Source organism: Vulpes vulpes, chromosome 5 (genome assembly GCF_048418805.1).
Source record: "Vulpes vulpes isolate BD-2025 chromosome 5, VulVul3, whole genome shotgun sequence".
NCBI classification, from domain to species: domain Eukaryota; kingdom Metazoa; phylum Chordata; class Mammalia; order Carnivora; family Canidae; genus Vulpes; species Vulpes vulpes.
Genome location: NC_132784.1, coordinates 114,357,911 through 114,381,192, shown reverse-complemented (window position 1 = coordinate 114,381,192; position 23,282 = coordinate 114,357,911). Strand labels below are relative to the sequence as shown.

The 23,282-nt window shown below is 40.4% G+C and overlaps 3 protein-coding genes across 3 annotated transcripts; all 3 read right to left on the bottom strand.

The window, feature by feature from the left end:
• Positions 1 to 619: 619 nt before the first annotated feature.
• LOC112910113 (olfactory receptor 6K3) lies at positions 620 to 1,618 on the bottom strand. The gene has a single exon (XM_025986369.2). The coding sequence runs from the start codon at positions 1,571 to 1,573 to the stop codon at positions 620 to 622; it is 954 nt and encodes a 317-aa protein (XP_025842154.2). The 5' UTR covers positions 1,574 to 1,618.
• Positions 1,619 to 5,763: 4,145 nt separating this feature from the next.
• On the bottom strand, positions 5,764 to 6,922 carry LOC112910034 (olfactory receptor 6K3-like). Its single transcript, XM_025986262.2, has 2 exons — positions 6,020 to 6,922; positions 5,764 to 5,811 (listed from the first exon to the last, which is right to left on the bottom strand). Exons 1-2 carry the CDS (start codon positions 6,920 to 6,922, stop codon positions 5,764 to 5,766), a joined length of 951 nt encoding a protein of 316 aa, XP_025842047.2.
• A 10,751-nt stretch (positions 6,923 to 17,673) lies between these two features.
• LOC112910112 (olfactory receptor 6K3-like) lies at positions 17,674 to 18,624 on the bottom strand. The gene has a single exon (XM_025986368.2). The coding sequence runs from the start codon at positions 18,622 to 18,624 to the stop codon at positions 17,674 to 17,676; it is 951 nt and encodes a 316-aa protein (XP_025842153.2).
• Between the last annotated feature and the right edge of the window lie 4,658 nt (positions 18,625 to 23,282).

Sequence of the window (23,282 nt, the reverse complement as noted above, 5' to 3'; positions counted from 1 at the left end):
TTTAAAACTGCCATTTGATGGATGAAAGACTTTTCTGCTAAAGGAAATAAAGATGCTTAGCCCTGGGAGGCAAGCAATGATGAAGATCCCTATCTGTGTGTATCTGTGTGCACTGAAGTGTTTTGGTGCAAATAATGTCCCACAAAGGACTTTTCTTATGAACAAGTCTGGCAATAATTTAGTCTTACTAAATGTAGATGCCTATTATTCTAATGAAAAGCTAATTACACAACTAAAAATATAGTTTTCTTCCTTAACTATTATTTTCCCTTTTTTAAACAAGGCATCTGCTTCCCAACAAACCTAATCAGATCACTCATGATCTGCAATGAAATAGAAAACTTTCTTGAGGTGTAATACCTGAAGCATGCAGCCGGCTTCTGAAGTTTGTCTTTAGTTACAACTTTTCACAAGAAAGCAAGCAAGGCTTTCAACCCCATAATAAAACTCTTGACCATATAAATATCAGGTGTTACAGCTAGGACAGATGCGTTTTCGTAGCTATAAGGGAAAGTAATCAGGAGAACAGATGGAAAGTTCAGTGTGACAAAGAACTAGATATAGTTTCATTTTTTAATCTGTTAGAGAAACATTAAAACAGTGGAAGTGGAGCTGCTGCTCAGAATGAACTTCCAGACATGCTCGATGCTTTCCGAAGATAGAAGAGTTTTCTAATTGCATTCTTCATGTCCTTGTTTCTCAGACTATAAATGATGGGGTTGAAGAATGGGGCAAGGACAGTAAACATCAGTGCAATGGTTGTGTCCAAAGCTGGGGGGTAGGTGGCATTGAAACGCAAGTACATGAGGGACACACTGCCAAAGAAAATCAGGAAGACAGTGAGATGGCCCCCACAGGTAGAAAAGGCCTTCTGCCGACCCTCAGCAGAGGGGATCCTCAGGATCACAGAGACAATTCTGATGTAGGATAGGGCAATGATTAGGATGGTGATGATGATGGCCACAGCGTGGATCACATCTTCAACCAGAATCACGGACGTGTCTGTACAGGCCAGCCTCAGCACTGGCACCAAGTCACAGAAGATCTGATGGATTTGGTTGGGCCCACAGAAGGGCAGTGTCGAAATCGTTACAATCTCAGGAAGTAGGATGAGGAAGCCAAATATGCAGGAGCCTGCAGACAGCTGAGCACACAGCCGGGGGGTCATGATCATCTGGTAGCGGAGAGGGTTGCAGATGGCCACGTACCTGTCAATGGCCATAGTGATCAGCAAGATCCCCTCTGAATTCCCAAGGGAATGGAAGAAGTACATCTGCAAGAGGCAGCCGGTCATGGAGATGGTCTTCTTCTCACTGACCAGGTTGGAGAGCATCTTGGGGATGGTGGCTGTGGTGTACCAGACCTCCAAGAAGGAGAAGGTGCTGATGAAGTTGTACATGGGGTTGTGGAGGCGGGCGTCCATCCTGACCGCAAAGAAGATCAATAGATTCCCAACGACAACAAAGGCGTAGATGAAGAGTAAGGGGAAGAAGTACAAGAGGCCACCATCCTGGAGCTGGGGGAAGCCAGTGAAGACAAATTCTGTCACTGCTGACCGGTTTGCACCCTCCATGTGCCCAGCACAGCTCCCTGTGAATGCAGGAGAGGGCACATACCAGCTCACGGGGAGGAGGAGAAGAAAGGATGATGTACAGCTAAATAACTCCAATGCATAACAGGATAGAACTGGAAGTTTTTATTTTTTCCTGATGCCACATGCTTGTGCATATTGATTAATATTTGACATGTTTTCTAACTCCTTCAGAGGCACAATCACAGAAACAGGTGTCTCCAAGTGTTTTTGATCGTCCAGGTGTGTTCAGCTTCACCTGTAATACAACTATGGGAATTTTGTAAGTTACACACAATTACTATATTATGATCTAATAATTCAAAATATATGTGCATATTATAATGAATTTTAGAAGTAAGGGACAAGAATAAAAATAAACACAATAGAAATTGTATTATTTTTTTCTTTCTACCCCAATGAACATTCTTGCACATTTTTCCTTGGAGCTTTCTGTTCTAGGGGATTGGAATGTAGACCAGTAGTCTACACTGAAACCCCAATCGAGTCTCTTACTACCTACCCGTCTTTTGGCAAATTACTTAATCTTTTAGGCTCAAGTACTCATTTGCAAAATGAGATTACAATAGTACCTATCTAATAGGGAATCTGTAGGATTAAGTACATATATTCACAGGACTTAATCACTGCTTAACAGGCAGCTTCTTGGACAGGTGGTAAATTCCAACTCCCCACACCTTTCGTTCTCCTACAGCATGGCTGCGCGCTCGCTCCCCCACTTCTGCACTGAAGCTCTTCCAACCAAGCTCAGCGTCGCCCTGCCTGCCCATGTTAATGGAGACTCTGTTGTCCTCTGGCTCTGGACACAGTTCATCCCTTTACCTGAGGCTTTCCTCCTCCACTTCTATGATTCCATCCCTAAGAGTAAGGGGCATGAATAAAAATAAACAGAAGTTACATTACATATTCCCAATGGCTCTCAGAAGTGGTTCTGGTTTTGTCTTTTTCTTTTGTTTCACTTATTTTCATTCATTCTATCATCCTTACTCTTCTCTTCTCTCTCCCACTAACTGTTCTCCAAGTGCTCACTTCCTGCATCTACTCTGTTCTCAATAATTCTATTTGCTCCTGTGGTGATCCCATCCACTAACAAGATCTCAATTATTACTACTTGCAGATGTTTTTCTCCAGCCAACTGTCTTTCATGAGCTCTAAGCCCACACATCTGACTCCAAACTTGCTCCGGCTTCTCCTCCTAGCATCCCCAGTGCCGTTCCCCCAGAGTGCCCTCATGCACACTGCTTTGCGGGATCACCATAGCTCCTGTGTGTATCATGTCCTTGGACTGTAGGATAGCCATTCCCCCTCTGCTTACAAAAAATAATGCTTAATACTGGTCATGTTTCTGCATGCTCCCCACCCCTTATAAACCCCCTGACTTAGCTTTTCTATGCCTTTAATTCCTCTCTTGTAAGATGGAGAAAATATTAATACTGGCACATAATGTTCAAAGAACGGGAGACCTGTATAATAGCAGTAACAGCGTTCTAGAGTGTGGTGGGGTATCAAGTCACTTACTGCACAAGCAATGCCCAAAGCGCAAGCTATACTTACTACCTAATGCTCTAAAGAGGTAAGATTATTCCCACTTTACAGATGAAAAGACATGAGCACAGACAGATGAAACACTTGGCCCAGGGATTCTCAGCTGAAGTCAGAACGTAAATCCATGCTCTGTAACCTCTAGTGATGCGTTTCAACCCAGACACTTGGCTGCCTCTACAGATTTGTGGGACATCTTTTCAATGCCTTAAATAGTGTCAGGAATATAGTAAACACTCCAGAATGTTGGGCACTATGACCCTGGGGTTTCTGTCATGTATGTATCATGTTTGATAATAATTACCGACTACTTGTTTTGTCTTCTTTAAACAGGGTTCCTCCTTCAGGGCAGTAAACTAAAAGAGGGTTGGCATGCAAAAGATGGTTGGTGTCAAGTAAATTAACCTGGAGCCAAGCTACTGGGTGCAATGATCATTTAGCCCACAAGACAGCCATGGACAGGGAACAAAGAAAATTAAGGACTGTTTGGAAAGGGAAGTATGACAATCCACTTTGAGTAAGAGTCCTAATCAAGTCTGGAAAAAATGACCTCTCAAAAGATGGCATCATAACGGGAGTATCCGGCTTCACATACATGTGTACCCAGCACAGTCTCCCCCATATGTGCCTTTGCACCTTAGCAACATTTGAAGCTTTTGAGTCCTCAGGTTATGACGTTCTTATTCTTACACATGGTGAGTGAATTCTTTCTCGAGACTTGGCCTTCTGCACTCACCTCTACCAAAGACCACAGGGACTCCTCTGTCTGTCTGGGTCTCTGCATCCTTGATATCCCTCCAGCCCTCCACAGGGGGACCTACAGCTACTTTCACAGATATCCCAGGGAATAGCAAGGAGGGAAGTGGGTGCCATAGGGGATTCCTGCCTTGCACCACAGTGGAAAGGATCACTTTCCCTCATGGGGTTAATTAGCAGAAAGATCCTCACTGTACTCTTCTCTCATTAGATTTTAGGATCAACGTTTTTTTTTTTTTCCTATTTGTACTTATCACTCCGAACATTGCAAACTACTTTCTCCAGCAAAGTGCTTATTGCCCCAAGTATGTGTGTCTACCAGGACGCCACACAAAGAGCACGTTTGTGGCAGTGCTGCTCTTCTTACATGGACACACGTGCGGAAAGTCTCAAAAGAAATGTACTGACACCAGAAAAACTTGAGAAAATATTTAACAGAAAATAAGATCTTTTCATAACAGACATGTCATTGAGATTTTGTGCCAATACTGAAGTGTGAGGACAATGCATGTATCTCTCTTACCCTAAACAATTCACATTGGTCCTACTCACCTCTCCCTTGAAAAAGTCTCACAGGATTTTTTCTGTACTCCATGTGCTCAATACACTGCTCTGTTGAAAACTCAAAGTATTTTTCTTCCTTCTCCTCCTATCCTTCTTCTTTTTCTCCTTCTCTGCTGTGTCTTCCTTCTTCTTCTTCTTCTCTTCTTCCTCATCTCTTCCTCTTCCCCCTCTTCCTCCTCCTTTTCTTTCTTCTTCTTCTTCTTCTTCTTCTTCTTCTTCTTCTTCTTCTTCTTCTTCTTCTTCTTCTTCCTATTCTTCTTCTTCTTCTTCTTCTTCTTCTTCTTCTTCTTCTTCTTCTTCTTTTTCCTCTTCTCTTTTTCTTCATCTAGTTGTTTTTATCATGTAATCTTCTTGGAAATATGTATCAGACTTTGGATGGGAAGACATGCTTTCTTTCTCTCTTGAGTTTTGTCTAATATGTCTTCCTGTGACTTGGGGGCCTATTTTCCTTGTCTAACTTCTTATAATATTTTTTCTTGAAATTAAAAAATAGTAAGCCATGGGAATAAAAGACATAGCATAGGGAACATAATCAATGGTGCTGTAATAGTGTTGCATGGTGACAGATGGTGGCGACATTTGTGCGGAGCACAGCATGATATACAAAGAAGTTGAACCACTATATTGTATGCCTGAAACTACTATAATATTGTGCATCAATTATACTCAAGCTAAAGAAGAAAATCACATGAGGGGATCTGAAAAAAAATTTTAATTGTCAAAATTGCATTTCCAATGATTTAACACAGTGTGGAAAGGTCTATTTCATTTTTAACGACTTTATTGAGATATAATTTGTATACAAAGAACATATTTAATGTGTACAGTGTGATGAGTATGAACATATACAAACACCATATACAATCACCATAGTGATGGTAATAGGTGTATCCAACGCCTCCCAGGGTTGCTTCATGTTTAAAGTAACAAATATGAATTTTAACCTCTTCAATAGATCTTACCACTATGTTTTGCAATCTGTAGTTGTTACTAATGCCTTTGGAATAATAATAAGGATAATATAATAATAATAATAATAATAATAATAATACTTATATAGTAACAATAAAATTAATGTTTATAAGATCTATTTTAATTATTTAAACATTATATTCCTTTCTATTATCTATCCATCTATGCTAGTCAAAACAAAAAGTCCATGATACATGAAATGTGTATAAATAAACATGTACATGGGGAGATGGGAATAAATAGAAACTATCAGTGTAACATTGAATTAGTTATATGTTAATTTTATGATTTAGTATGTCAGAGTAACATCTATAGTGAGAGGTGCCTAAGAACTAGCATCAACTTGCAGATGCATTAAACACTTTCTGAAGGCAGAGAAGCTTCTTCAAAAAAAAAAAAAAAAAGATTATATCTACTTATTTGAGAGAGAGAGAGAACCCAAATGGGAGTAGGGGAGGGGCAAAAGGAGGTGAAGAAACAGGCTTCTTGCCCAGCAGGGAGGCTCAATCCCAGGACCCTGAGATCATGACCTGAGCCAAAGTCAGACACTTAACCAACTGGCCACCCAGGTTATCCAGGAAAGAGAAGCTTCTTAATAGCAATCTTCATATCCTTGTTTCTCAAGCTATAGATGATAGGGTTGAAAAAGGGAGCAAGAACGGCAAACATCAATGCAATGACTGTGTCCAAAGTTGGTGGGAAAGTGGCAGAGAAACGCAGGTACATGAGAGAGACACTGCCATAGAACATCAGAAAGACACCAAGATGAGATGCACAGGTAGAAAAGGCCTTCTGGTGGCCTTCAACAGAAGGGATCCTCAGGATCACAGTGATGATTCTGATATAAGAGAGAGCAATGATCAGTACAGCGATGATGATGGCCACAGCATGGATCACATCCTCAATCAGAATCATGGACGTGTCTGTACAGGCCAAGCATAGCACAGGTTCAAAGTCACAGAATATCTGATGGATTTGGTTGGGCCCACAGAAAGGCAGTGTGGAAATCCATGCAATCTCTGGGAGTAACACAAGAAAGCCAAAGATGCAAGAGCCTGCAGAGAGCTGAGCACACAGCCGGGGGGTCATAATGGTTGGGTAGCGGAGAGGGTTGCAGATAGCAACATACCTGTCAATGGCCATGGTGGTTAACAAAATCCCCTCTGAATTTCCAAGTGAATGGAAGAAGTACATCTGCAGGAGGCAGCCAGTCATGGAGATGGTCCTCTTCTCACTGACCAGGTTGGAGAGCATCTTGGGGATGGTGGCTGTGGTGTACCAGACCTCCAGGAAGGAGAAGGTGCTGATGAAATTGTACATGGGATTGTGGAGGTGAGCATCCATCCTGACTGCAAAAAATACAGTGAGATTCCCAACAATGATAAATGTGTAGATGATGAACAAAGGAATGAAGAGGAGGAGGCTACCATCTTCAAACTTGGGGAAGCCAGAGAAGAGAAACTCTGTCACCATAGAAGTTTGGTTAGCTCCTACCATGGTCTCAATGGCCTTAATTTTATGGGTAGAAAGACACAGCTCACTCCCTAGATGAAATATAAAGAGTTAGATCTCTTGGCTCATGTAAGAGTCAAAGAAAGAAATGCTTTAGGTAGATGATTTAACTCCATCACTCTTGGGTTAATTAAGCAGATATCCATTTAGTGTCCATTATGGGCCAAGCACAACTATAGGTTTATTGAATTCAGTAATGAAGAAAGTACTCTGTTTTCATGGAGCTTATATTCCAACAAAGAAGACAAATAGTAGTAAACAAGCTATTAATAATGTCATGTTTAAAAACTATACTAACTAAAATAAAGTAGGATATTAAGGATACTAATAATCATTGCTTTTTATAAGAATTCCCCAAATCATTTTGAATCCATACCAGATAAATTCTCTAATGTTTTCTGACTATGGATTAGGCAATTACAATTTTTAGTTTCCTTTCTACATAGTTACTGTAAAGTTGTATTCTGCATTTTCTGGAAAATCCCGTTTTTAGTATTATGTTCCTTTTCCAGACCAGAGAAGAGTATGGTTAGAGAAGAAAGTAAGGCTTGTAGGCAAATCTATCAAGCTGAAGCTATGGTAGGAAACTATTCCCAGGATCAGAAAAGATAGAACTAGTGGAAACTGGTCAGCACAGAGGGAAGGGACGTGTGAGAAACTGCGCTTTAGTGGGTTCTGGAAGAACAAAGAAAGTCCAGTGGGTGAACTGGGAGTTCTCTCTTTAGAACTTAGTTCTTGAAATCTTTCAATCAGGCTTCTAAATGTCAGTCCATTAGAGATATTGGAAAGAAGCCAAGAATCTTAATGAAATAGCTAAGTGTCTCCACACAGATCATTTATACCTTGATGAAGACCATCAAGGAATGAGAAAGTGAAGGCCAAAATGTGAGAGTCCAACACAATTTGGGTCTCTTGAAAGTGACATGAAGCATGAAGAGGTCTCTAAAGGTAGTCCATGGAAACTCATCAGGTGCATCAGGATCTAGTCCCCTGACAACTCAGAAACCTGATCTAACAGAGAAGAATCAGTTAAAGAGAAATGTTGAGAACACCAAGAAATCTGAAAGATAAGTTCTCTTTGGAAATAATGTAGAGCCATGTAAAAATGAGCTTCATATGATTAAATTAGATCACTTGATTATGCTTTATGCCAATATTCCTTGGAAAACACAGCCAAATATTTCCCCTTAGCTGATACTATTAGAAAATTACTTATAAGCAGAATTGATGTAAAGCTTATAACTTTATTGAAGAATGGCATTTGAAATTCCAAGTTAACATGAGGCATTTAAAATATAAATGGAGACAAAGAAAAATATTTGACTCATTCTGAGATTTTTCAGAGATCTCATTACAAAACTGAATATATATCTTGAGAAAGTCCTTTTAAGAACTGCTTTATATAAACTAAATTTTGTAAACAGCAGTTCATCAGCTTCTAGCAAAACAAGTGCCCACAAAGTATTAAGAAATATTGATTATTACATGTATACATGTAAACCCTTCAGGTTTTCATAGAATAAGATTATTGTAAATGTCATTATACAGATATCAATTGTCATTAATTTTTCTGCTGGCTATAGGACATTTGTTTCATGAATATGCATATAAATGAATGTATACACTATACGTTATATATAATACAGAGATTTGTTCAATGCAATCTCAACTAATATCCAGGTAGGGGTTTTTTAATAGATATTAAGAAGCTAGTTCTAAAATAAATATATTAAAAGATAACGGACTAGGCAAAGCATCTTGAAAAAGAACAGATTTGGAGGACAGAACTGCTGATATACATTTCCAGATTTACTGTAACGCTAAAAAAAGTCAAGACACATTGATCAATAGAGCCAAGTAGAGTACAAAAATAGACACTCGTATATACGGCCAAGCAATTCAACAGAGAGAAAACAGTATTTTTGGCAAATGACACCAGGAAAACTGGAAACAAATGTGCTTTTAAAAAATCTTGTATCATACGTGAGAATTCACACAAAATGGATCATAGACCTAAGTGTAAAACCAAAATGATAAAAGATCTCCCAGGAAGTAGAAAACATCTTCATGACCTTCAGTTCAACAAAAATGTATATGCTATGGCATCAAAAGCACAATATGTAAAAGAAAAAACTGCTAAATTGAACTTGACCGATTTTGATTGCTCTGCAAATTTCACTGTTAAGAGAATGAAAAGAGAAGCCATTCTGGGAGAAAATGTTTGTGACTGCGTATCCAGTAAAAGACACCTCCAGAATACACGCAAACTCAAAACTCTTAAAACCATGACAAGGTACGTCAGCATAATGCATCTATGAGAACAATCACATTTTCTTTTTTTACAAAACAGCTGGCGATGCCAAGTGCTCGTGAGAATATGCAGCAACTTGATGTCTCCTATAGTGCTGGCGGGCATATTTACCCAAAAGAAGTGAAAGTTTATATCACTAAATTCTACACCTGAAATCAATTTTACCATATACATTCCTAAGTAGAATTTAAATAAAAACTTGGGAGAAAAATGAAAGTTTATGATCACACCAAAACCTGTAAACAAATATTTATAGTGGTGGCTTTATTTATAAAACTGTAAACAGCCCAAATGGCCTCCAGCTGGTAAATGGATCCATGAACTTGGTACATCCATGTAGCAAACTATCACTCAACAGTGAAAGTGAACAGTATACACACAAGGTGGGTTAATCTCAAATGCATTGTGTTAAGAGAAAGAAGCCAAAGGCTACATGGTGTAAGATTCCATTTATAGGACTGTTGTGGACTGAATGTTTTTACTTCCTGCTGCTCACATCTTCACGTTGAAACCTTACCTCCCAATATGATGGCTCTAGGAGATGGGGCTTTGGGGAGCTGAGCTGATACGAATTAGATGAGCTCATAGGTGGCATTAGTACCCTTCTAAGAGTCTGGAGAGAACTTGCTCCTCTCTGTCATCTGCCACATGGGGATACAGAGAGAAGCAGTCATCTACAAACCACACACCAAGTCTTCCTGACCTGGACCTCAGGCTCCCAGGCTGCAAAAGTGCTAGATATAAACGTATGTTGTTTAAGCCACTCTGTCCATCATAATTCTCTTCTAGCAGACTGAGTGAATGAAGATAGAAACCCATACCAAGAAGTAAGGGTACTACTCTAATGAATACCTAAAAACGTGGAAGCAGCCTTGGAACTGGGCAATAGGCAGAGGCTGGAAGAGTTTAAGAGAAAGCATTTTGTGTCTAAGAAAAGCTCAGTCCCAGGTGGATGGAATGTTGTAGTGACTCACATCTGTAGGACGATCATCAATAGTAACTTTGGCTCATCACTCTAGGCTCGCCAAACCCAACACCAAGGAGATCAGGAGAGCGGAGCTGGCCTGAGGAAGCCCTTTGGAAAAGATTTGCCCTTCTTGGTCTTCTGGACCCTGTAAAGCTTAGAACAGGTGAGTGGAGGAGCTTGGAGAAACCCAGGAAAGGATGAGGACCAGGAATGTTAGGCCGGTCCAAGACCCAAGGGGCTGGAATCAGCTTGTGGTTGAGAAAGGGAAGACATTTAAGTTTATGCAAAAGTTTTTGAATAAAGGACTTAAGAGTCCAAGGCATAGGAATAAAATAATAAGGGAACAGACTATCTCTCCTATCTACCCTCCACCTCTAAAATATATACGCACTAAGGAGTCTGGCTGAAAACCTCTATGATTTTCAGACTGATTGCGGGCGATTACAATGACTTTCCCTGGCAGGCCCCCCAGAAAAGTTGCCCCCTACCCTCCAGCACCTGGTTGCAGCTCATGTCCTGCAGCCTCTAAAAGAGTTGCAGCAAGGACTAGGGCTCTTCTGGCCTCTCATGCCCTTTGCATGTCTCCAGTCACCCCAGCAAATGCACGCCTACATTGCTAGTTGCAGCCTTGGGCCAAAGTCCTCTTCTGAAGCTACTTTAGGGGATGAGGGAGAGAAACCCTGGTGTCATTTCTCCCTGCTCTAACTTTGTCCACTCTGTATCCTCCTTTCTATCTCAGGGTCCATGAAACTGCTGGAGACTTTGGTTCAGGGGTCCTTTGACAGTGAAATGACCCTCACGTCTGCACTGATGCATCAGACCCTTGATCAGGGCTATTTCTCAGGGGATATGATGTGGGGGAGGGAAAGGGGCTTTCTCTGCTTTCAGCCTTTTGCTCAGACTATCATAGTAAGTGATTCTCACAGTATGTGTTCGAAAGCTTCGTGGTTACATTTATTTCGGCTCAAGGTTGTTTTAATCTGCTACTCTGACACGCGGTAATTCAATTCTCTCTTAACTCAGCTGAACCCCTGACACACACAAGGAGATTCAGGGAAGGGGCAGAGCAGGTTCATACTATCTCCATTTGCAAATCAGTGTAAAGATGTCTGCATCTTTTGGGGTATTTCAAACCCCAAAGCAGTCGGAGTTACTGTCTTACTGTGATTCTGGCATCTCTACTTATTTCCCCTAAGTGAGTGCTGTTAATCTTTTTAATAGAATCTGGGTGCTTATGTTTTAGCGAAATCGGTGTTATACTTTACAGAAATTAATGTGCCAATTCGAAGTTTATCCATTGGAGACTGAAAGGAGAGAAATGAGCTGACCCAGTCCCACCAGGAGAAAGGATGGTGAATATAAAAATTAGCCCCGGCGAGGGGTTATAGACTGTGTTCAATTGGACCGATTGGATTCCAATTCCTTGGAATAAGATTTTCAGGAATCAGCTCCTTAGACGTATAGATGTATCTGACCCCTTTATTCATGATCTTTTTTGGTTTATATTCACATGACTGGGAACAGAGATCGGTATGTAAAGTGGTGTCCTCATGGATCAGAATTAATTTAGAAAAATCCTGAGGCTATGAAATCAGACGAGCAATATCATTGCTAGGGTACAAGTCTTATTATTCCATTATCACAGCACAGACAAAACAGAGCATCATCACTCATTTTTAATCCTACAAGTGTATCTCCTCTTCCAAGACGAATTCTATGCAGCCATTCATGGAATCTAGAACATGTCCCCAAATACTGCGATTTAAGTCAATAGAAGGAGCACAAGCTAAATGTCCTTTTCTTCTACCCAGTAGGCAATTCACGTTCACCTTGACTCAGGGCAAGCCTGCACCTTGGACACACATGCTTCTCCTCTTACCTCCAGCAGAGACAAAGGGGATCCTTTCCTGGGTTTACGTGGCTGAAGCCCCTCCAGTTCATCCGGTGGACCACTGAGTCTGTTTCTAAAGCCTTCTTGGGTAGATTTCTCTACTGGAGATTTCCCTGATGACCAGAGAAAAACATCAGTTTCATTTCCCCACAGATTAATTAGTGGGACCCCCTCTTCTGATCTTCCCTCATTAGTTCTCCTTAGTGAGAACAACTCCAAAAGTCTTTTGAAAGTATGAGTCTCCTTTGGCATTTGCTCAGAATAAATAGATTATGTGAATACATATTTTTTCCTGTTTTATTGAAAAAAAAAAGCTGACATTCATCACTGTATAAGTTTAAGACATATGGCGTGATGGTTTGATTTGCATCTATTATGAAATGATTACAATAGGTTCAGTTAGGACCCACCTTCCCATGTAGATATAATGCAAAGAAGGAAAAAGGAAAAAATGTTCTCCTTGTGACAAGAAGTCTTAGAATTTCCTCTTTCCTATATACCATACAACAGTGTCAGCTCTGATTGTCATGTTGTGCGTTACATCCCAAGGACTTATTTAGATTATAATTGGAAGTTTATACCATTTGACCACCTTCCTTCAGGTTCCCCTCTCTTCTCCATCACTTCTACCAGAGTCAGATCTCTTTCTATGAGTTTTTTTTAAGATTCCACATATAAGTGAAATCATATAGTATTTGTCTTTCTCTGATGTATTTCACTTAGCATAATGCCCTCAAGGTCCATCCATGTTGTGACAAATGGTAGATTTCCTCTTTTCATGGCTGAGTAATATTCCACTAGATATATAGATCTATAGCTAGAATATATGTAGATCTATAATGGAATATTACATATATATCTAGCAGAATATTTTTGTGATATATATATATATGAATGAATAGGGAATATATATGAATGAATAGGGAAAATGTGATATATATATATCACATTGATGGACACTTAGGTTGTTTCCATGTGTTGATGCTTGTAAATAATGTTACTGTGAACATGGGAGCTGTGAGTGTGAGAATGCAGATATCTTTTTGAGTTGGCACTTTCATTTTCTTTTTAATTTTTTGAGGACACTCCATACTGTTTTGCACAGTGGCTGCACCAATTTACTTTCCCACCAACAGGGCACAAGGGTTCTCTTTTCTCCACATCCTCGCTAACACTTATCATCTCTTGTCTTTTTGATAATGAACATTCTAATAGGTGTGATGTGATATCTCATTGTGATTTTAATTTGCATTCTCATAATGGCTAGTGATATTGAGTACCTTATTATGTACCTGGTGGCCTCCCACTTATCTTCCGTGGAGAAATATCTATTTAGGTACTTTACTCATTTAATTGCATTTTTGCTCTTCAGTTGGATGAGTTATTTATATATCTTGGATATTAACATCTTATCAGATATATAGTTTGCAATTTTTTTTCCCATTCCATAGGTTGTCTTTTCACTTTGTTGATGGTTTCTTTTGATGGTTTTGTCCTCCTCTCCCCCAACACAGGTTCTCTTTCCCTACTAAAGGAACCCAAGGCTCAGGGAAAGCCTCCTCACGTGCTGGCCTAGGGGAAGAGTAATGGGTCAACTTATAGCCACTACTTTTCCCCTTCTACTGCAGTCTGTCATGGTCTCTATGGTGGAGGGGTGCTTCAGTATCATCCTTGAGTTCTGGGGTTCTCTCAGTGGTGACTTATTTTTGAATAGTTGTTATTTGTTCCTGTGTGGAGGAGCAAAGTCAAGGACAGCCTATGTCATCGTCTTGGTGATGTCGCTCCAGAATACACATTTTAATGAAGAATTGCTTTCAACTGGATTAAGGATTTTTTTCTTCTCTACTCTCTGAAATGATGGTGGCATTTTTCTAGGTGTGTTGAGTTTCCCTGGCACATGGTTTCCATTGCAATAACATTGTTGACTACGTAAGAGGCAGTGCTATGAGCGGTTTGTTTTCTTTGCTGAAGATACTCCTTTACTACCATTTCCAAATATAGACCATTACCCTACTCTTTGAGTCCATATATGTGATTAGTTCCACTGGTTCCATTGAAGATTTCAGCACAATGTGAGGATATCAATCTCTACGTTGCAAAGGAATATAAAACTCCTCCCTGTATCCATGCCCCTTACAAGGTGATTTGGCAACTCTTACCATCAAGAGGTGGAGTCTCTTTCCCTCCTCTGAGTCCCTCTTGTGATGTGATTTAACCACCAAATACAGTGGAACACATCATGTGCCAGTTCTGAAGCTAGCGCTTAAAAAGCCCTACATACTTAGCCAGTCTCCATAGCCCCCATTCTCAGAGTAAAGGAGAAAAATATAAACCCTTACAGTGGCCTTCAAGGCCCTATGGGATCCATCTTCCACACTTCTCTGCACTCACTGCAGTGGTCTACCTCCATTTCCACTCCACTTCAACCACAGTGGCCTCCTTGAGTCCTTGAACAGACCAGGGTTTGCCCACCTGGAGGCTGTCTCAGAAGCTTCTCCTGCTGCCTGGATTATTCTCCTTCCACATATCCATACAACTAACTCCTTGTCCAAATCCTTGTCTAAATGTGACCTTCTACTAAATGAGGTCCAACACGACCATACTACCTAAATTATGATCTCCTTATGCACACCAGACCCTCTTATCTTGCAACATTTTCTTTTATTTCCCACAGAATACAGTTTCATACAACTTATCAGTTTTTTTGGTTTATTACTAATATATATTTTAAAATATCTCCCCTCACTACAGTGTTAGTTACATAAAGGCAGGAAATTTTTCTCAATTGTATCCCAAGCACCTGAAACAGCACTTGGCATAGCAGTCTTGGAAAATATTTGTTTCAGAAATGGGTCACATAATAATTTCTGTAATGGGTTAGCATCTTTTAAACTCAGCAAGATTTTACAGCTAACTGTAGAAATAGGTATTAGAATAAAAACCCACTATTCATATTTTGCACTAAGTAATTTATATATATATATATATATTATTTTATGTATTTGTGTTAAGACAGTTTGACCTATTAGAATACCAAACTAACTTGTAATTTTAATTTTAAATTTGTAAGAGAGCAAGTAATTTATACTTTTAAAAAAATCAACATTATTGAGGTAAAATTTATAGTAATAAAATTCAAAATATTTGGCTTGCTATTTAAAATTGAAATCTTACCACATTTATATACTGCATCTTCTTTATCCATTCATCTTTCAATGGATACCAAGGCTCCTATATATATACAATGGAGTATTCCTCAGCCATTAGAAATGACAAATACCCACCATTTGCTTCAACGTGGATGGAACTGGAGGGGATTATGCTGAGGGAAGTAAGTCAATCGGAGAAGGACAAACATTATATGGTCTCATTCATTCGGGGAATATAAGAAATAGTGAAAGGGAATAGAGGGGAAAGGAGAGAAAATGAGGGGGAAATATCAGAAATGGTGACAAAACATGAGAGACTCCTAACTCTGGGAAACAAACAAAGGGAGGGGAAGGGAAGGTGGGTGGTGGGATGGGGTGACTGGGTGACGGACACTGAGGGGGGCACTTGATGGGATGAGCACTGGATGTTATACTTTATGTTGGCAAGTCGAACTCCAATAAAAAAAATACAAAAAAGAAAAAAAAAAGAAAATAACTCAGTCGAAAGAAAGAAAGAAAGAAAGAAAGAAAGAAAGAAAGAAAGAAAGAAGTCTTACCATGTTTATCACAGTATGGAAACATTTCAAAGAATTTAGGACTAGCCATATTTATAATTTTTTTTCATATTATAAAGGTTGTTTCTAAAATCTGTGGAGGCATTGTTAATTAAGTCAGAAAATTGTGGAGCTCAAAAAAATACTGTATACCATATTTAAATGTCGTTTAAAAGGATTTATTTGCCAAGTTTATAAATCAGAGCAAATATTTATCAAACATCTCTAATAGCAAATGATTAAATCTATTAGATTTATAAATAGAATACTAAGGTTTCTAAGCAGGAACTCTAATATCAACTAGATTCCTTAATGTTTACCTCAAATAAATTTAATTTGATTTTATAACCAAACAAACTTCTGTATAACTTTCTTTGCACAGAAATTTTTTCTTGAGTTTCTAAAAGCTCACAAAAATATGAGAGGGAATTTGCATTTCCAGGAGTAAGAGGATAAAAGATGCCCCTGGGGCCCCCAGGACCCAGCCAGCTCTCCTTCCATGTCAGCTCTCCCAAATGGGTCCAAGAATTCATCCAGCAGCAAGGCTGGAGCTGACCGAGACTTGTTTCTTGTGCCCTATCCTACTGACTTTCCGTTCTTGACAACTTTCCTGTCTTCCCCCACCTTCTGGTTCACTTCTTCTCTTTATGAAACCACTGACAATTGCCCTGTGTCCTTGGTTTGCTTCCCACAGGAGCTGAGCCAACACTTCTTTTTCCCAGAGACGTTTCACTCAGCCCCTAAAACTACTGGTGCAGTTTGGGAGGAAGGCAGAGACCTTTATCCTGGTGGATAGCATGTGTGTGAGCTTTTTGAGTAGGTTCCAAGGCAGAGGAGGCAGGGAGAAACAATCCAGGGCAGAAAAGCAGTAAGAACAAAGACACCAAGGTGATGTGGATATGACATTTTATTAAAACCTAACACAACATGGAGGATTTTAATATAGTGACGTCAATTTAAAAAATGGACACATATACACCCTTACATAATTCATATATTTCCTGTTTTGGTCTCAAGCCTAAAAAGCTCATCTATTTAATCTTCAAAGTTCCAAGAATGTCTGCTCTGGAATTTTTAAGGCAATGGGAAACATAACCACAAAGGAGCTGATGAGAACAGGATGACACAGATGTGAAGCCAGTGGCTCTATGTGCTGCATTGTCACTGTCATGTGTCAGACCACAACCCAGGGAAGGTGAAGGTCTCTGGGATGAATGTTAGGAACTAGGGTTTCTCATGCAGGCCAAATCCATCTCACTGCTGCACATCTTGTTAATTTTTAATTTTTTAATTTTTATAAGATTTTATTTATTTATTCATGAGGCATGCAGAGAGAGGCAGAGACACAGGCAGAGGGAGAAGCAGGCTCCATGCAAGGAGGCCAACGTGGGACTCGATCCCGGGACTCCAGGATTACAACCCTGAGCCCAAGGTGGTACTAAACCGCTGAGCCACCCAAGGATTCCCTCTTGTTAATTTTTTAAACTGAAAAAAAAAAAAAACACCACCCTGATGTAAGACTATTGTGAATATAGAATAAAAGAGCAGGAAAGGAGAGTTTTCAAATGTGTAAGAAATAAATATGATTATTATTCAGCCTCATATTCTCCTTTGATTTGAAGAAGATAATACCACGCTATGTAGAGCTCCAAAGTGGAAAAATATCCCATTATATTCTGTAAATGATGTAACGATGGGTGAATCACAGAAGACCTCCTCTCTCGGATCAAATAATAGTTCCTAGTTTAGAAAGCTGGAAAAAAATGCCCAAACAGCAACATGAAAAGTGTACGTGGTAATTTTAGAAACTGATTTGTTAGCATTTTAAATGGAGGGAGATATTTGAACAGATGCCTGTGAACTCTCATTGGCTACCAGAGACATTGAACATTGATCGGAAACAGAGAACTTTCCTGATGGCATCTTTCATGTCTTTGTTCCTCAGGCTATAAATTATCGGGTTGAAAAGCGGGGCAAGGACAGCAAACATCAGTGCAATGGCCTTGTCCAGTAGAGGTGGGGACGTAACAGAGAAGCGCAGGTACATGAGGGCCACGCTGCCAAAAAACAGCAAGAAAATAGTAATGTGGGCCGCACAAGTGGAGAACGCCTTCTGACGGCTTGCCCCTGAGGGAAACCTCAGGATCACTGTGATGATTCTTAAATATGAAAGGCTGATGACAGTCACAGAAGTCAGGATGGAAATAGCATGGATCACGTCTTCAACCAGAATCATGGACGTGTCTGTACAGGCCAAGCGCAGCACAGGTTCAAAGTCACAGAAGAGTTGATGGATTTGGTTGGGGCCGCAGAAGGGAAGAGTAGAAATCCACACAATCTCTGGCAGCAGCATAAGGAAGCCAAAGATGCAAGACCCGGTGGAAAGCTGAACACATAGCCGAGGGGTCATAATGATTGCATAGCGGAGGGGGTTGCAGATGGCAATGTACCTGTCGATGGCCATCACCGTGAGGACTAGGGCTTCTGTGACCCCAAGCGAGTGGAAGAAATACATCTGCAGGAGGCAGCCAATGAAAGAGATGGTCTTCTTCTCACTGATGAGGTTGGAGAGCATCTTGGGGATGGTGGCTGTGGTGTACCAGACCTCCAGGAAGGAGAAGGCGCTGATGAGATTGTACATGGGGTTGTGGAGGCGGGCGTCCAGCCGGACAGCAGAGAAGATGGTGAAGTTTCCCACAATAATGAACGCATAAATAAAGAGCAGAGGAGTGAAGAGTAAGAGGCTGCCATTCCCAAACGGAGGGAAATCGGAGAAATAGAACTCAGTCACCCCTGTCTGATTCTCCAGATCCATGTTTTCAGCAAGGCCGCTTGTCAGCAGATGGAATCAAATACGGACAGTCAGAGCCCCACCTGCATTTAAATGATGGGGCCTTTCTTTTCAAGCAGCTCAACAGCCTGGAAATGAGGTTCATAAGTAAAATGTGTATGTGAGTTGCTTTGCAAATGATAAAGTGATCCTGTCTGATTTGCAAATACTTATCAGTAACCCTGAGCTCTTACAGTATCAACTATTCTGTTAGCTAAGCGGACAATCTTGCTATTTGGACATTTAAGTTGGTACGAACTCCCCTAAATGACATTTTGGCGATTTTTTACTGAGACTCTTGAGACTGTTTAGAGCCTTTCACCGTAGAGCATAAGGAAAATATTTTGAATGTTAAAATATTATGTACAAAGATGCATTGGAATATCCATTATAATAGTAAGTTGGAAGCAACTTAGGTAGGTAGGCATTTTTATTGTTTGAGGTGAAATGTCGGAGACACAAAATGAATTGTGACGGAATGATCCCCTCTGTGGGTAAGAGTAAGACCATTCACTGTGAGTGTCTGAAACACTGAAGTGCTGGTGCAGGCTTCCCTTGACCAGCCTCATCATTAACCAAGGAGTAAAAAGATAAAGCCAAATATGATGCTAAATTTAACTTACTTTAAAATATAAGAGCTCAGAGCCATGCAATATGTCTGTATGTACAAATTAATCTTACCTGAATCCAAAGATGATTAGTTAATAGTTGGAGTATATTAATCTAGAAATCAAGCTCTAGGAGGGTTTGGTGACATTTGAAAGAGTGATCAGCAGTCTACACCCAACAGCAGGTTGGCAAGAGCTTCAACTATCCATATCTGTACCCACACCACATGGCTCTTTAATTAGCACGGAACAGGTCTTCGCAACCAACATTTGGACCAGATGATTCTTCGCTGGAAGTGAAACATGGGACACTTTCCTGTGCATTGTAGGATGTTTAGCAGCAATGCTGGCCTCTACCCACTAGGTGTCAATGGCACAGACCTCTCTCCTAGTCACGATCACCAAAATGTCTCTAAAATCACCAAATGTCTCAGCAGAGGAGGAGAGGGAGTAAAATTGCTCCAGTTGAGAACTAGTGGCATACAGAACACGAGAATCTGTGGGAGGTGAGGGAAGAGTGAAAAACCAGGTGATGAAGATGTGTGGATTGGCTAGAAGTACACGTAAACCCTCCCAGGAAGTGATAAAATAAGACAGTGACCCAAGCCACCCCTAAACCCGAGAGGGCACAATAGGTCCATGAGGCATTCATTCCTGTGCTCACCCTAACAGAGGATCCACCAGCTGATCTCCATCACTCGGTTGGCTTTTCTTCCAGGGAGAATTTTGTTACATTTTGTCTTTGACAGAAACTTTTATTCCTTCCTCTAATTGGAGAGTATAAAGTATAGAGATTTGGGTGAAAGAGATCAAGAGGTACAAACTTGCAGTTATAAGATAAGTCACCGGAAAGAAAAGTACAGCATAGAGGATAAAATCAACGATATAATCACGGTGAATGGTGACCGGCGGCAGCCACCGTTCTCATGGTGCACATGTGTAGGGTTCACAATTGCCAAGTCTTTATGTTGTTCACCCCAAACTCATATAACATTATATGTCAATTATACCTCAATAATAAAGAAGAAAAAAAATAAAGTTGGGACTTGCATGAGCTTCTAAGAACAGCTTTGACTATGCTTCGGCGCCAGCGGACTCATAAACGTCCACACGTGAAGCAGATTTCTGAGACTTGCCTTCACTGCATGAAAACACCTGGTGGTGAAGGTGTTGGTGATGGGGCCTCCACGTGTACATGACGAATTGGCAGTGCGACAGCGGTCAGACTCCGGTATATACCAGAGCATCACGCCAACATACATACTTTTTTTTTTAATTAAGTTTTATTGGTGTTCAATTTACCAACATACAGGAAAACACCCAGTGCTCATCCCGTCAAGTGTCCGCCTCAGTGCCCGACACCCATTCCCCTCCAACACTCGCCCTCCTCCCCTTCCACCACCCCTAGTTCGTTTCCCAGAGTTAGGAGTCTTTATGTTCTGTCTCCCTTCCTGATATTTCCCAACATTTCTTCTCCCTTCCTTTATATTCCCTTTCACTATTATTTATATTCCCCAAATGAATGAGAACATACACTGTTTGTCCTTCTCCGATTGACTTATTTCACTCAGCATAATACCCTCCAGTTCCATCCACGTTGAAGCAAATGGTGGGTATTTGTCGTTTCTAATGGCTGAGGAATATTCCATTGTATACATAAACCACATCTTTATCCATTCATCTTTCGATGGACACCGGGGCTCCTTCACTTACACAATGTTAACTGCCAATTAAATCTCAATTTTTTTAAATTAAAATACGTAAAAACATAAATGGAGAAAGCTACTGATATCTACCCTAAAGAGATGACTGTGAGTTGGCAACAGATATAAAAAAAAAATAGATAAAATTATTTTGAGATCAGAATACCAGAGGATTTAAACAGACAAAAAGTCAGCTTGGTATATGACAACCAAATAGTTTCTTAAAAATTTTTTGTTCTTGCTTTTTATAGATGCAGCAGATTATGAAATCTGTGTTGAAACAGGAGAAATATGGGAGATAAAATTTCCCTTTGTTTTTCTGTAAGAAAACTTCTACCTAAAAAAAAAGAGAGATTCACAAGAAAAAATAATGTGTGCTTTGATGGTTTCTTGCCTTAATTACTCCTACCTAGATTCATGTTTTCAACCTTGATTTGTCTCAATTTTCCCTCCACCCAGCTCCTGGAATAATTTTTCTTAAATGCAAAGCTGTCAATACCGTGTCTGAAAATAGACCTGGAGGTGGATCACACAGGCTTCCAAATAAAGCCTGAACTTCTTAGCATGATAAATAATATGGATGTATATGAGATTTTTAACTCATTTTGACATCCCAGTATCTCTTGGTTCTATTATCCCCTATTTGAATTCCTCATATGACAGACGTTAACGCTGTTATAATATTCTCAATTCTTCTTTCAGGGGTAGCCAGGAGATAAATAGGGAAATCAGCACTGTGCTCAGTGGCCAGTACATTTTCAAATTAGGAAATTGAAACTCAGAGGAGGGAAAAATTGGCAGGTCATCAGAAACTTGAGTCTTTAGGAAGGAAAGAATATTCATATATATATATATATATATATATAGTGCACATGTGTAGGGTTTATATATTATATATTATATATATATAATATATATATAAAGGCAATTCGAAGTAGATACTTGGGCCTCAAACCATATCTAACTGGACTCCTGTGTTTTCTGGAAGGATGGGTAGCTCAGAATCTCAACTACTTAGCTCAACCAGTTGCCACAGCATTAAGAGGATTTTCTGACTTGACTAAATAAAATGCAAGCATCCTACATCAGAATTTAACCCAGAAATCAGAGGTCAAAAGAGTCATAGAGCTAGTGGCACAGACAAAATTAAATAGATGCTTGTTATGGCTGTCCAGTAGTCCTGAGACCCAAATTCACCAACCCGTTCATCCCTGAGCTAAGAATCTTTTCCCCCCTACCTCATGTGTCTGCAAAACCTCAATGAAGTTTCCACAGGTCTTCACTGAAAACCAACAGAAAAAAAAAAAATCTGGTCGTGTGACAGTCTTCCTTAATATATAGCAAAACGCCCCCCGTGCACCCACCAAAGCACAGAGTCCACCCCTCATCCCATAGCCACCTCTTTCAGAACTTAGGGAGACACTTCCGTTTGCCAAATGTCTTGGTCTCCATTGTTCTGTGGCCCAACAAACAGGACTGTTATAACTGCAGCCACAACTCTAGGTGTCTCAGGAAGCCTCCAGGGGGAGAAAGGCTTTCTTCAGAAAGGCTCTCCCCTGTCACAGGGACAGCAACTCCACGTCCCATTTGGTTAATTAGGGGAACACTTGTCGCCATGCTCCCCTTTCGTGATGTTGGCACACCTTTGGGAAGCTGGGTCTGTGAGTCAGGCTAGACATCAAATGGAAAGAGACGCTTGGTTTTCTTTTTTGTTAAAGGGGTGAGAGAATTGTTTACATATAAAAGTATCTGCTGAGACAGAGGAAGGATGAGGAACAAGAAGGGCCAAGCTAACAAAATGTGGTTCAAGGCAGAAGGGTTTCTCCTCTTTGCTATGAAGCAGCGGTTCAGTGGCACACAGCAGCTCTGAAGTGCATCGCTGAGGAGTCCGCCAGCAGCTGCCCAGCATGGCTCAGCAGAACTTCTCACGGGGACCCAAGAGGTCACAGAACCACTAGCAGTAGGGGCAGGAAGGAGAGGCTCCCATCCATGATGTGTCGCATGCTTCGGGCGTCCCAACGGCAGGTGTCCCCGAGGGGTTGGAATGGAAGGGGTTTGAGGACAGCCTTTCCTCAACAGGAAAGATGTATTGATGAGCACATATAAGCTAGCCCTTAGAAAGACCTGCGGTTCAAGAAGCTCCCCCTATAATGAGTTGGGAATACACTATGGCAGTCTCTCGTGGAGCTGAAGATGTGAGTGCTCCTCAACACAAAATGTTCATGCCCCATGAGTGATTAGTTTGTATCACATTAATGTAAGACAAAAGTGATTTTCTTTTAAAACTGCTGCACCCCAATGTTTCTAGCAGCAATGTCCACAATAGCCAAAC